Source organism: Corvus brachyrhynchos, unplaced genomic scaffold (assembly GCF_000691975.1).
Source record: "Corvus brachyrhynchos isolate BGI_N302 unplaced genomic scaffold, ASM69197v1 scaffold426, whole genome shotgun sequence".
Taxonomy (NCBI): domain Eukaryota; kingdom Metazoa; phylum Chordata; class Aves; order Passeriformes; family Corvidae; genus Corvus; species Corvus brachyrhynchos.
Window position 1 is genome coordinate 105,230 of NW_008238653.1, and position 14,562 is coordinate 119,791.

Below are 14,562 nucleotides of genomic sequence, written 5' to 3' on the forward strand. Positions count from 1 at the left end.
ACCGCGCGCGCGCAGCGCCGCACGTCGGCCACGCCCCCCGCCGTCAGCGTGGCCACGCCCACAGCCCCCGCCTCCAAGGGAGCCGCGAGCCCTCAGCTCGGGCTTCATTTACATGGCCACGCCCACTGCTGCACATAGCCACGCCCCATTGCCATCCCGCGTTCTCCTTGGCCACGCCCCCGGAAGCGGCGCGCAGGCGGCGGGAGCACGTGGAGCGGGGAACGGGCGGCTGCGGCAGCGCCGGGAACGGCTCCCGGAGACGGGGAGGGTCGTGGGAGCACAACCGGGCACCGGCCGCGCTAGGGCTCAGCGGAGAGCGGAGCCGGCCCACGCACCCGGGCATGGCGGGAGTGTGCGGGTCAGGCGGTGGGAGTCCTGAGTATCCCAGGAGGGACAGGAGGAGTTGATGGCGGGGATTGGGCATCAGGAGCCCTGGAGCATCCCGGGGCAGAGCAGATCGGGAGGGAGGACCTTGCACCGGGAGCCCTGGCTCGGTGCAGGGGACAAAGGTGACTGATTCCCGGGAACAGAAGTGGGCCAGGCACTGGGAGCGCTGTGGGCACACGCCATGGGAAGGGGCAAGCGGTACCCAGAGGCCAAGGGATCTTTCCTTCTCCCCCAGCAATGCCCCTGCTCTCCTGCCAGCATGGTGCTGGCACAGGCTGGGGTGCTGGAAAACACATTCTCTGCTCCTTCATCTCCAGGGGCTGAGCACCCCCAAAACAGCCCTTCCAGGGCCCTTCTTGCAGCTGTCAGACCCTGACGCTTACCAACGTTAGTCCCTGCTGCCAGCAGCTTTTCCCAATGTAACAATACCCCCTTTTCCCAGGGACCTGCACCCCTGTCCCACCAGCCCGAACCTTGGTGGGACTTCCCCCTGCTTGCAGCTCCCTCTGAGGCCAAGGGAATGGAGACCTGAGCCCTCAGGTTGTCCCACATTTCTCAGTGTTGCCCAAGCTCCAGCTGGCACACAAACGCTGCCCGTGGCAGCGGCCCTGAGCACGCAGCTGGTGGCTGACCCCAGGCAAGGCCATCCTGTCCTGCCACCGATGGCATCATTCCTGACATCCACTCTGCGGCTGGCCTCTCACAGCGCCAGCTCCAGAGCGAGGCCTTGGCTCAGTCACAGCTGCGCCGGTGGCCTTGGTTCAGCGCAGCTGCCCCATCACGTCCTGATGGCCAAGGCCACCGCTGGACATTGGGCAGGGGTGCTGGGAATGCTGGGCTTGGTCCTCACTGTGACTCAGCAGCCACCGCAGGTTTCATCTCCCCGTCCAAGCTCGCACCGCTACATGGTACAGGCAGAGTGGCTCATTCCAAAGGGCTCGGATCCCGGGAAACAGCCCCTGCATGGGGACATGGAGGGGTCAGGACGAGGCTCCCCAGCCCATTTCTTGGATACAGGCACTGGTTAAGGGCAGAAAGAACCAGGCAAAAGCCAGCAGTGATGCCACACAGTGATGCCACACAATGACCCTGCCGGTTTCAGAGAGGGAGGCAGAGCCTGGGAGCCAGGCTTTGGGATCTCTCCAAGGGTAATCATACAGATATTACTCCAATTATACACCATTCTGTGCCCATACAGCTGCTCTTTAAGCAGCGGCAGTGCCAGCAGCTACTGGTCCTCTCATTCTCCCTTTGCAGATTGTGATGGTGCATTGTCCCCTGGGCCCTGCCACCACACTGGGACAGCAGCGGTGGCACTGGGCACTGCCACTTCCACAGCAGAGCACTGAGACCCAGGGGACACCAGGGACAAGTGATCCTGTAGTGCACACATGGCCTGACTCCCCTCCGGAATTCCTTGTGGCTTTGCCACAATCCCTGGAGTCTGCCTGGCCTCCCTGGGCTGCCACTGATCAGCAGCCACAGCTCTGAGCATGCCAGGGCTCCCAAAACTCCAAGGCCAAGGGGCACATTCCCAAACCAGCATGGGATGGATCACTGAGTCTACATGGAAAAAGGAGGAATGTGTCCCACTGACGGAGTTGCAACCCCAGCTCTGGAGCTGCAAGGACCTGGCAGGTCACTCTGGACTCTCACAAGTGTGTGGGATGTTATTTATCTCCCAGGATAAATCGGATATCCCAGCAGGAGCATCTACCAGGACACCTCCAGGCCTGAGCTCTGCTCCCAGGATTGCCCTTGTGGCCAGGGGAGGGCCATCTCCTCATGCAGGCTTGGGAGACGCCCATTCCTGCCCCTGCCAAGGAGCAGGTGGGGAGTATTTCCCACCCAGAGATCCACGGTTACCTAATCACTGTACCCTTATCTCACTAAAATTAGGGATTATTATTATTATAAAAAGAATGCTTCAGCACAGGCGGGTCGTGTCACTGCTAGTCAGGCTTTGGGATGAGGAAGCAGTGGCTGAGACAGAGGCTCACAGAGGGGTTTATCCGACCACAAAGCCAAGGATGAGCTTGGGAAGCTGCAGGGGATAAGCCACGGCAGCACCCAGGTCTCAGCACAGCCAGGTGAGGGGCTACACACGGAGCTACAGATTTACCAACGGCACCAACGGGAGCGGGGAGTTGGGCAAATCCCTGCCAGCCGGAGCAGGGAGCAAGGAGAGGATTGCGCCACGCTCCCAGACCATCCCTGCTCCACCCGCTGTGTGTCATCTCCTCCCGTGCCAGCAGGAGGGAGGGGGTGCTCCCTCCGTGCAGTGCCTGGCACCGCCATGCTGTGCTGAACACACCGGAAAAGGTGAGGCGAGGCACACCCAGCTCGAAGGCACCCCCTGCCTGTATTTACATGCTCCGAGGGCCATTCTTGCAAGTTCTTGCTCCCTTTTTTGGCCTGAGCGTGTTGGGAACGGGGTGCGAGGACAAAGGGATGTGGCAGGCCCCGGGCAAGCTGATCCCTCGTTGGCACCACTTCCAGGTGTGTCTGAGCTTCCCTCCCGGGTCAGTTTGCTGTGCTGCTCCTGGAAGGTGCTGGTGGTGCTCATGTAGAGGCAGGGACTGACATTCCCAGGCTCACCCTGCACTGTCACAGTGTCACAGGACTGCAGCCGACAGCCCCCGCGCAAAAAAGGTGACGTTCCTGTCCTGGATCTTGTACTGGTAGATCTGGACCAGATCCTGCTCCGCCGCCTGCCGCAAGGACAATCTCTTGATTATCTTAATCTGCAAAGGGAAAGGAATAGGAACACTGTCCCTTTGGCTGCCCAGAGCATCCTTGCTCCCCATGCCTCTGGCTGGCCTGCAGGAAAGGGGGGTCACTGATAAATAATCCAGCAGCAGCTGCCTGTCCCCGTGCCCTTGGTGGCAGCCCCCGATGAGGGATCACACAAGTGTCAGCACCCTCCCAGCCCTGCAGGGATCACCACAGGCCAGGCTCAGATCCACCATTTGGGGAAACTTCCCAGGAAAGTTAGCCATCACCATCACCCGGGAAAGCTTTGGGAACTGGGGAGTCCCAGGTGGCAGGATGTCCCTGAATATCCCTGCAGAAGCAGTGACAGCTGGGTGCTCCAGCAGATACTGATGCCCACGGTATTACTCCTTAGCCACACTGCAGCCTGGGCTGTCCCCCACAACCCCAGGGCCTGCAGTGCTGTAGGTGACAGGGACACGTGCCACCTGTCCATGCTCTGCTGTGCCTCACCTGCCCGTGAACATCCTTGCAGAAGCCGGTGGCCAGCCCCTCTGCCCACAGGATGAGGTCGCTGTGATGACACAGGGAGTTCACAACCAGTTCATTCTCCTCATCTTCCGAATCCTCGTTGCTGTGAACCAGCACCACGACGTTGCCCTGGAACGGGAGCAGGAGGCAGGGATGAGGCCCTGGCTGGGCCTAATCCCTTAGGGGAAGGATGGGGGGTGGCAACAGGAGCTTTCACAAACACCCCATCTAAGCTCCAGCTTGGTCTGAATTCCACTGGGAAAATAACCAGCAGCTGCTGATGGAGAGGCTGGACATGCCCCAGCCAGAAACCCCCCATACCCTGGGCTGATCCCCCAGCGTGGGCAGCAGGGGAGGGGGGATTCTGCTCCTCTGCCCCACTCAGGTGAGACCCCACCTGCAGAGCTGCCTCCAGCTCTGGGGCCCAAATCAGAGGTGTCCCTGCCCATGGCATATGCGATCTTTAAGGTCCCTTCCAACCCAGGCCACTCTATGACATATACACACTGAAGAGCTCACTGTACATTGTGTACACACACACACATACATGTAACGTGCAGTCTAAAAATACCTCAAGCCTTTGTAAGGAGACAGTGGCTGAACCAGTCTGTCAGGCTAGGCAGATGGCACTGACTGAATTCAGAGCAGGTAAATAAAGAGACGGCCAAAGGGCTGCAGCAAGGCTCACACCCTCACAGCTCTGACAGAGAGCAAACACCTCCACAGCACACCGACTCTATTAACATCCACCCCAAGAGACTCTGCCTCAGCCCGTGCAAGTCACCACTGACTTAAAATAACATGAATTCTCAATCAATTAAAATGTACTTTAAAGCTTCAGAACACCTCAGACAGAAATAGCAAGGTGTTAGCGTGGTTTATCATCTTTTTTAGCTCTTTGGAGGTAAATATTCTCTGCAATCAGACCATCCCCTGTCAGCATGTAGAGCCCAGCACCCCACGCTGTGTGGCTGTGTGAAGTGCAGGGTGACAACACCCAACATCAGCTCATTCCTCACTCCTGCAGGGAAGTGCCCACGGAGGGGATGCCACCTGTGATGGCAGTTTGGATGTGGCTGGGAGCACTTCTGCTGTGGTGCTCTCATGAGTCACCACGTCGCTGGGAGACCTCTGTAGATCATCACCCTGCCTTGGGGACCAGCCAGAGCAGCCACCCTGGAGGGTGGTGGGAACAGGGACTGGGGTGCCCCCCAAGGGCTCCTTCATTTCTGTCCCCTGCGAGACTCACCAGCCCCTCACATGACCTGTTTCCACCCCTGCCCTCCCACACAGGGGTGTGAGTCAGGATCTCTGGAGAGCCAGGAGCTCCAAATAACAGTTTTACACCTCAAATCCCTGTTCATACATCAGAGACACAGAGAACCCTTCTCTGGGCAGCATCTCCCAGGAACCTAGCTGAACAGGAGCCTGCACAGGTACTCAAGGACCCACACAACTCCCCAGAGTGGCCCCAGAGCAATGATCTGAACTCCCTGGACAGCCACAGCCTTCCAAAAACCTCATCAAGGTCAGGTAGAAGGAGAGAATCAAGCCAGGCTTTGCTCTGGAGCCTCTGTGCACAGCCAGAGCCCACGGGGAGCAGTACCTTCAGCTGGCAGCACACAGACACGCGGCAGTAGTGGATGAAGTCCAGCACAGCCACTGGTGCAGCCCCCAGGCTCAGCAGGACACTGAGGTCGTCCACCAGCAGCACGGGGCCTTTCCAGGAATCACCATCAGCAGGAGTCAGGGACACCCGCACAAAGTCAAACAAGGCTCTGAGGTCAGAGGTGCTCCCACTGGAAGAGATGAAGGAGGTGTCAGGGGCTCGGCACTGCGTGTCCCCCTCCTGACCCACTGACCCAGAGTGGTATCACCATCCTGCCCCCTCCCTGCTGTGACAGAGATCTCCTCACTGCACTTCAGCCACTGCTCCTTTACACCTGTGTGTGGTGAAACCCTCCTGCCCTGCTCCAGGGATCCTGGAATGGTTTGGGTGGGAAGGAAACTCAAAGCCCATCCAGTGCCACCCCTCTGCCCTGGGCAGGAACACCTTCCACTATCCCAGGTTGCTCCAAGCCCCGTCCAACCTCGCCTTGGACACTGTCAGGGAAGTGTTTGGCCTGTGCTGAGCTTCCCAGGCGACACGGAGAGAATAAAGCAAGAATAAACCCAAAAGCCAGCAGGGATAAAGCAGCACTGTTCTCTTTGATAAGAATAAAACTCAAAATAATGACAGAAGGGAATAAAAACACATGGCTGGGGTTTCATTTGACACAAACCTGTGGACCGATGAAATAAATGATTTTTTAGACCTGTGATATGCTTGGCAATGAGGATGGGGGTGGAAGTTCCCCTCAACTTCTGGAAAGGGGGACAGGATGCCTCCATGAGCAGCAGTGAGGGACAGGCCAGGACACTTAGGGGGATGTGCACAGGGCTGGCATTTCCCTTCACTCGGTGTCCAGCTCTGAGTCCTTGGGCCTTGGAGGGGAGCGCAAAGGGCAGTGGGAGCCAGTCCTGGACCTTGGGTGGTGCTCCTGGTGGCAGCAGATATGAGGAGGAACACTCCATGCCCAGGCTCACCTCAGAAACTGCAGAGGACTGGGCTGTCCTGGCTGCTCCTCCTCCCCAAACAGGAGGTCAAGGCAGGACTTGAGGCCCTCCAGGAAGACGAGCTGTCCCCGCTCCTTGGCAGCTGCCAGACTGACTCCCTCGAGAGAGGAAAACATTAGGTTTCAGAGTGAACACTTATAGAAAATGGTGCACACAGAACCACGAGGGTCAACAGCTGAATTTGCATTCTTACTTGAATCAAATCTTATCTAAATGTGCTGATAAAGTCAGTGCTTCAGGGATGAAATGGGCACTTGTGTTACAGTCACTGGTGGCACATTCGCTCTTCTGTACTTTACCAGAAGATAACAAAAACACACTGTGATTTGGGGCCTCAAACATCCCGGAATTCCTCCTGGGAAGCCAGCTTGGTGGCATGGGAGAAAATCAGCTGCCTGTCCAGAGGCAGGGAGAGGATGGCCCAGGTTTCTCCAAGAGCTGCTGTGAGCAATTCCTTCACCTCCCTTCCTGGGTGGTGAAAGCTTTTGTTTTTCACTATCTCCAGATCATGCCTGTGGCAATGACGGCTCCTGGCACAGCCCACGCAGCTGAGATGGGCACTGCCTGGATCCCGAGAGCTTCGTGGGCTGGGCATCCCAACACTTGCACAACACCTGGGAGAGGGCAGCCAGAGCTCCCACGGGAAGCAGCCCTGGCTCCACTTGGAGGAGGAGGAGGGACCACGACAAACGCCTGGGGCTTCGACTCAAACTCAGCTGGCTCAAAGCCCTGCCTGGTGGTGAGGCCAATGGAGAGCCACGTGTTGGGAATGTCCAGCTCCAACGGAGACATCCCAGAGCTGCAGCAGACACGGAGACGACTCCAGCTGAGATCACAGAATTCTACAAAGGTTTGGGTTGCAGGGATGTTTAAAGACCATTCAGTTCCATCCCTCTACTGGGACACCTTCCACCAGACTAGGTTGCTCCAAGCCCTGTCAAGGGCTGAGGGAGCCGGGGGGGCTCAGCCTGGAGAAGGGGAGGCTCAGGGGGGACCTTCTTGCTCTCCCCAGTTTCTTCTCAAAAAGGGTGGTCAGGCATCGGAAGGGGCTGCCCAGGGCAGCGGAGGAGTCACCATCCCTGGGGGGATTTAAAAGCCTTGTGGATGTGGCACTTGGGAACATGGGTTAGTGGTGGTCTTAGCAGTGCTGGGGGACAGGTGGATGCAATGATCCTTGAGGGCTTTTCCAACCTCAATGATTCCTTGATCATGCGCAGTATAATTATTTCCTGGAGGATTGGACTAGGTGACCTTTTCAGGTGTCTTCCGACCCAAACTATTCCATGATTATCTTCCCAGGCTCAATTTTGCAGCACTATCACTTTGTAACACAGATATTAAGAATAATCTGAGGCCTGAGTGAACTCCCATCTGCTGGCATCTGCTCCCTGATTTAAATGGAAGCTGCTTGCACTCCCAACCTTGTGAATCCTGCTACCTGAGAAAAATGCTTCCTCTATTTTCCTTCTACACAGTTGGGAAGGAATCTATGCCTGAATGCTCATTCCCTCTTCAAACTCCCCCTATTAAGCAATAGATTTTTTTTGACACCACCCCTCAGTAACAGCTTCAGAAATATCAGTGTTATTGGGCAATTCCAAGCACACACCATGGAAAACTTCCTAGCCAAGGACAGAACCACCTTTATGTGGCAGGGGAGGAGCGGGGAACAGCCAGCAAATAAATACCTGCCATGCCATAAAGAAGGGCTGGGCTGCACAGCAGCCTCACAAACCTCATTCCCTCAGGGATTTCTGCAGTCCACAGGACTGGGAACCTGCTGAAATGCCGTGACTAAATTCACTATTAATAAAAATAATTCAACAACTGATTTTACCTTTGTTTCAGCCATTTCTTCCTGCACACACAAACTCTCTGTACCTCAGATCTGCAAGAAGTGTCCCCTCTTTAGAAGGGAGCTCAGTGCTGTGCCACTGGGGCCTGCCTGGGTGACAGAGAAGGTCCACAGCAGCCAGGGACAGGGTGCCTCTGTGTCAGACCAAGAATTCGACCCCCTCAGTGCCACGGCATGGACCCAGCAAGTCCAGCCTCATTTCCAGCGGGGGGCCCAGGTCCCAGAGAGACCTGGACTCACCCACTGCAGTCACCTACCACAGCAAACCTCTGCCTGACTCCCTGCTAGCAGCCCACCCAGTGTGACCACTGGAAGCAGCACAGGAAGCATCAGACAGCTTGGAAAAGTGGGAAGAGTGCTCAAAATGGCCAGTGGCACCTTCCTGAGTGCACAGACAGGACCGATGCCCCTGCAGGACTGACATACCCGCGTCACAGCCACAGCGCTGCCCAGCCCTCAAACAGCCTGAAAGCTTTCATTCCGTGCCAGCATCCCGCTCCATTACCCTGGGGCACAGGGACATTATCTCTGGCACGCTGTCAGCCATCGACCCAGCCCAGGAATGCTCCTGCAGCAGCAGCTCAGCTGCTCCTGCCCCTCTGCCTGGTGCCCTCCAGCCTGCCAGCAGTGACAGCCCCTCAAACCAGAGCTGCCACTCACCGCTGGCCATTCCATACGGGAAAGCAAAATATCTGAAGGACAGAACAAGGAATGGAGTGTGCAAAGCTGGGGGAATGAGCTCCATCAGCAAACAGCTGTGGGACAAAGTGTGGCCATCAGTGATCAGGCCAGGCCACATCCTCCAGGCTGTGAACTCGAAGCAGGGGACAGGAGATGGGCATCAAATGGGGAAAAATCTGGTTTCCCTTTAAAACAAACTTTGTAAAAGTGAGGGTGGGAACATCAACCTGGCAGGGTGCCCTGGTGCTGTTTGTCCTCATATAGCCCTGCATGTTCTCTGCAAGGTCAGGGCCAATAACATCGACAGTGCCTTAAAATGAAGTGTAGGTCCTCAGGAAAAGAGGACACAGGCACAAAAAGCCAGGGAAGCTTCTCCTGCAAGATACATCCCTGCAGTTAGCTAACACGTAAGTAAGTGGTTTGGGACTTGTAACACCTGGCAGCTGGGAAAACAGCAAGCCCTTAGAAGCATCACTTCAGCTGTGTATAAATACTCACTGTATCACCACACACCAGTGCTACAAGTGTCACTGTACAGACTGTACAATCCACCCTGGCTCCAGGAGCCTCCTCCTGGGCCTGGGACTACCCTGCTCCCTAAAGAAACTGGAGCATTGCTCAGTTCTGAAGCTCTTCCAAGTGCAGTCTTTCCTAAGGGCATAGTCAGTCACAGAATCACTGAAGCTGGAAAAGGCCTCTGAGTCCATCAAGTCCAACGATTCCCCCAGCACCGCCAAGGCCACCACTGACCCATGTCCCCAAGTGCCACATCCACAATGGCTTTTAAATCCCTCCAGCAATGGGCACTCCATCCCTGCCCTGGACAGCTGTGCCAGGGCCAGACAGCCCTTCTGGGGAAGGAATGTTCCCAATATCCAACCTGAGCCTCCCCTGGCCCAGCCTGAGGCCGTTCCCTCTCCTCCTGTCCCTGTTCCCTTCGAGCAGAGCCCGACCCCCCCCGGCCTCCCCGCCTGCCCCCTCCTGTCAGGGACTTGTGCAGAGCCACAAGGTCCCCCCTGAGCCTCCTTTGCTCCAGGCTCAGCCCCTTTCCCAGCTCCCTCAGCCGCTCCTGGGGCTACAGACCCTTTCCCAGCTCCATTCTCTTCCCTGGACACACTCTGTCCTGTACCTGGGGACCCCAGAACTGCCCCCAGGACTGGAGGTGCCTCAGCAGTGCCAGCACAGCAGATGGGCCCTGTCCTTGGCCTGTGGCCACACCACTACTGGTCTCCAGTAACGATCTACAGCAACAAGTTCTTAAGCAAATTTAAGAGTGAAACTACCCTGCCAAGAACCACCTTTTCTGAGCCTGATGTGTTCACCTGCGCAAAGAAGGATTAAAGCAAAGAGAAGATGCGATGGAAACTTGGATATAAATAACTGATGTTACGACCTCCAGCTCCTCAGAGCTTGGGAGGAATTCACAGCAACGACCTCAGGGGCACCTATGAAGCTGCAATGCAAGAGTGACTCAGAGCTGAAAGCAGCTCAGTGCTTCTCTGAGCTGTGCTTATCACCTCCTTCGTGGCAGCCACCTTTTGTTCAAGTATCAGACAGCAAATCACCCCCATTTGCATCGCATGTGTGCTCCAGCTAACCCCACGTTCTCTCCCTCCTAAGCCTCTCCGTTGAGGGAGATGTCAGCAGCTCCCAGTAAGAGCACACCAGGAAATCTCACTGCATTAGGAAACACACCAACTTCAGGAGCAGGCAAGGACCCCGTATTCAACAGCTGAATCTCCTCCCCACACCAGTTGTTGTGCCCCATTTCCTGCCCCACTCAGCAAGTTCCCTCCAAGATTTCCTCCTCTCTGCACCACAAAGGCCAGGACAGCTCTGTACTTGTGGGGGGTGGTTTGCTCAGCCAGGGGGATCCACTCCACAGGGGAATCACACCTTGAGTATCCACCTGTGAGTTACAGCTCCGTGGGGGAACACTGTGTTTGCTCAGCCCACTGCATGTACCCCGGACCACTGCACTCCTTCCAAAAGGTAAAAACGGAGCAGTAAATAAAATACCGTTGTTTAGCAGCACCATGCTTACAGTGGGGAATACAACACCTGGTTCCTCAACACCTGGGAGTCTTTATGAGGAGCAGTGCCAGTGGAATTCCCAGCAGAACCAGAGGAGGGAGGACCAATGCAAGCCCTCATCCCTTCAGCCCTGGAAGGTCACCTGGACTTCCCACCTGGAGCATTTCACCTTGGAGTGTTGTACAAAGAGCTGAGTGAAGCAGTTTGGAGCTCAGACAATTTGCTGACATGCAGAATTACCCTGCCTGCTTTGTCTCTCTGTTTCCTCATTTCAGGGTACAAATAATCCTTGCCCAACTCACCACGGGAAGGAAATCCCTAGGAATATACCCGTGGCTCCTCACAGAGCTCGAAGTGATGGCTCAGCCCAGGGCCCAAATGAGGCACTTGGGTGTCCTTGTGAACAGGTGACTCAGCCCTCCATCCCAACAGGATCCAGAGGACAGGGGACAAAGTCACCTCAGGAGCTCCTGCAGGTGTACAGCAGCCCTGGGAACACGGCCACCATGGCATTTTCCTCCCCAGAGGATTAAGGAACTTCCATCTACTAGTCTGGGCCTGTCTGGGGAACGCTGATCCCCAGAAAACATTTCTAAGCACAAAGCAAGCAGCCATCCAGCTCTTGGCAGGGCAGAGCCTGTGGGGCACCTCGCAGCCAAGTTTTTGCCCTAAAGTGCTCTTCGTGCCTCATCACAGGAGCACCAATCCTAACTGTCCCCATCAAGACCTGGAAACATTTGCTCACACACAACTCCTGCTCCCCATTCCCATTCCTTCCCACCCAACAGAAACTACCTGGACCTGTAATAATGAACCCACCAAGAGACTCACCAGTTTCTGCGCCACGATGTTGTAGTGGCTGAAGGACTGGAGCAGGGCCACAAAGCAAACCTTGCAGCCAGCTGGGGAGGGACAAAAGCACACATTAGCAGGTCCACTTGGCAGCTGACATTATCAAAGCTCGTAAATCACAGCAGCCAGGCCACAGATCTGTTTGGAAGGACCTTGAAGTGACGCAGGTCTACACAGACCCTCCCCTGCTTTTCAATTTTTACCCTTCTAGACGATATCCACATTAGGGAAAACGTTAGTTTTAAAAGAGAAGGAAAGAAGGAAAAAGATGACTTTAAAAAATGTAAGGCCCCTTTTCTGCCTCGTGCCAGGCCAGCCTGGGACCTGCTGGCCCAGTTTGCTGGTGTTACTGTAAGAAGGCCAAGGGCCAGCCAAAACACTGAACTATTGAAAACACGGACATGCCAAAAATCCCCATTTTGGCTCACACAGGGCAAGTGACCTTGACTAGAAAAACACACAGAACAAGCAATTGTGTCAGACACCTAAATAAAATGTGATTTTGGAACACGGTTTGGGTATGAACATAATCAGTGTTTGTCGGACATGGCTTGCAAACAAGTCAGTGGCCCCATGTGAACCTTCAGAGCTCCCAAAGGTTTTGGGCACCAAGTGGACAACATGGTGGTGCTGCAAACATGGGATAACTGCACCCAGGTCCTGGGCTGGAAAGGGGCAGGTGACAGCCAGCACACCTGTTCTGAGACACATTAATATCCCACAGGGCTGCCCACCCACCAGTGATGGAAGGCTTCTCCCAGGCAGACAGGCAGCTCCGGACAGTGACTCCCAGGGCAGTACCAATTCCCAGGGCACTGCTGCAGGGCAGCACATCAGCAGAGCCCAAGGCAGTGTCTGGCAGGTCTCTTTGAACCATTCATGCTGTTACCAACCCACTTTCCTTGGGATTTCCTTCGGTTTCCCTCTGTTCCGTTAAGTAAAAAGTATTTCAAAGCAGGGTAAAGCCCCAGCTGAGGCAGTGGCAGTTCTGGGGGGCAGCATGTCCTTGTCCCACACCCCGCCCAGCACTCTGAGCTCCCTTTCAGGCCTGACAGCACCAGATTTGCTGGGCTGGTGGCTGTGCCAGCAGAAAGCTGGAGGCTCTGCAGGGGCCAGGAGGTTACTCACAGGGGAAACTGTTCCCAGGAAAGTAATTAGACAACTTGCCAGGCTCTGTTTGTTTCTTTACTCACTGTGATCTTATCTGCTGTTAATTGATCCTGATATGTGTAATTACATCACAAAAATGGAGGCAGTGACGGAATATCAGTGAACACCTCCTGGTCAGAGCCTGTGTGATTTACAACCATCTCCACGACCCGTGACGAAACAAGGCACAGAATTACAGGATGCACCCAAGTCAGGACTGGGATCCATAAATCCTAACCCCAAAGCTTTGGGTTTATATGAGGATACTTCACACTCTGCAAAACTGCCCACTGCTCATGGAGCAACCCTGAAGGGACCTCCAAGGTTTCCCTGCCTCAGAGAGCACTGCTGCTGACCCACCTCTGAGGTAGAAGGAGAGGAAGTGGTGCACCAGGAAGCTGCCATCTGTCCGGGAGTCTCGCAGCAGCGTAAATTTACCCTGGAAAAGAAGAAGCAAAATAACTCAACAGAGTAAGGTGAGGGCACAAACTGCTCCTGGTAGACAAGATGTTGGCTCAAGGTACAGGAAACTCTGCAGGTATTACTCAGAGAAAGAAGTGGACAAGCAGAGCTCCAGCTGCCTGCCTGTTTACAGAGGGATGCCAGCACTTCCTCTGGACTCAGCCCACAGGGAGGCATCTGAATCACAGCATTGCTAAGGTTGGAAAAGCCCTCTGAGCCCATCAAGTCCAACCATCAACCCAGGACAACCATTAACCCAGAATTGCCAAGCTCACCACTGAACCACATCCCACATGTCCACCAGCTAAAAACCCTTGTGCTCAACTGTGACCCCAGCTGGACCCCCACGCTCTGTGCCCACCAGGTGCCACCCCCTCCCCTGGAAACAACAGATACGGAGCACTGCGTTCCCAGCGCCGCCACATCCGGAGCCTCTGGTGCTGGACACCATCAAGGGGGTTCTGGGCAATTTCCACCTCCCAGCTTTATGCCCCTCTCCTCCAGTTCACAGGCATCTTTCTTCTCCGAGTGGCAGGGGGGGAACAGTCACTCATTCCCGGTCCATTCTCCCCCTGCCACAGCCAGCATTGCCAGTGTGTTTAAAATGTCAGCACCTCTAGAGCTGCTGTTCCTCCTGTCCCCACACAGTCCTCCCTTGTCCCCTCTTCCAGGTTTACTTCCAACATGCCACCTTTGGGGTGGAAAACCTTATCACCAGAATTCTGTAGTGCAGCAGAGCTCTCAGCACAAGGTATAAACCTTGTTTTGATCAGGCAGGAAATTAATTCCGTTCATCAGTGCACACTCATTATCAGCCCCAGCTTCATCAAGGTGTTTGTTTCCATTAAAATCTTAGTCAGGATGTTTCTTTAATCAATACAAATCATAGAAGAGCTGCTTGGAAACACAAAGAACTTATCAAAGTAGGAGTTTTTCTACTCCCAGGAACAGAAAAAGCCTTTTGCAGCAACAAGCCATCTCTGCACAGGCAATTCCCAAGTCATCCATCAGAACAAACTCTGTGGTGCCTAAAGCAGAGCGAATGGAATGGCAAATATTGAACATGACTGCAGGGAATGCAAAGCAGAGGCCAGGGCAGGGAAGCTGCTCTCCCTCAGCCAGAGTGAGAGCTCTTCCCCCCCAAAAAAGGGTTATGCCTCAGTGGGCACTGCAGTGACAGGGACACCGCCCTGAGACATGCCCTGGATGAGCCTGGAGGAGACCTGTGCTCAAACAGCACAAGCCCAGATGTTCAGGGGTTTATCTTCTGCAACTCCATCCAC

General features: G+C 55.2%; 1 protein-coding gene across 1 annotated transcript; it reads right to left on the reverse strand.

The window, feature by feature from the left end:
- Nucleotides 1–2,273: 2,273 nt before the first annotated feature.
- ELP6 (elongator acetyltransferase complex subunit 6) lies at nt 2,274–13,567 on the reverse strand. Its single transcript, XM_017737671.1, is given in 7 exon segments — nt 2,274–3,131; nt 3,613–3,759; nt 5,237–5,429; nt 6,217–6,344; nt 11,648–11,718; nt 13,178–13,312; nt 13,555–13,567. Coding segments are annotated over 7 exon segments (816 nt in total). The 3' UTR covers nt 2,274–3,002.
- Nucleotides 13,568–14,562: the final 995 nt, after the last annotated feature.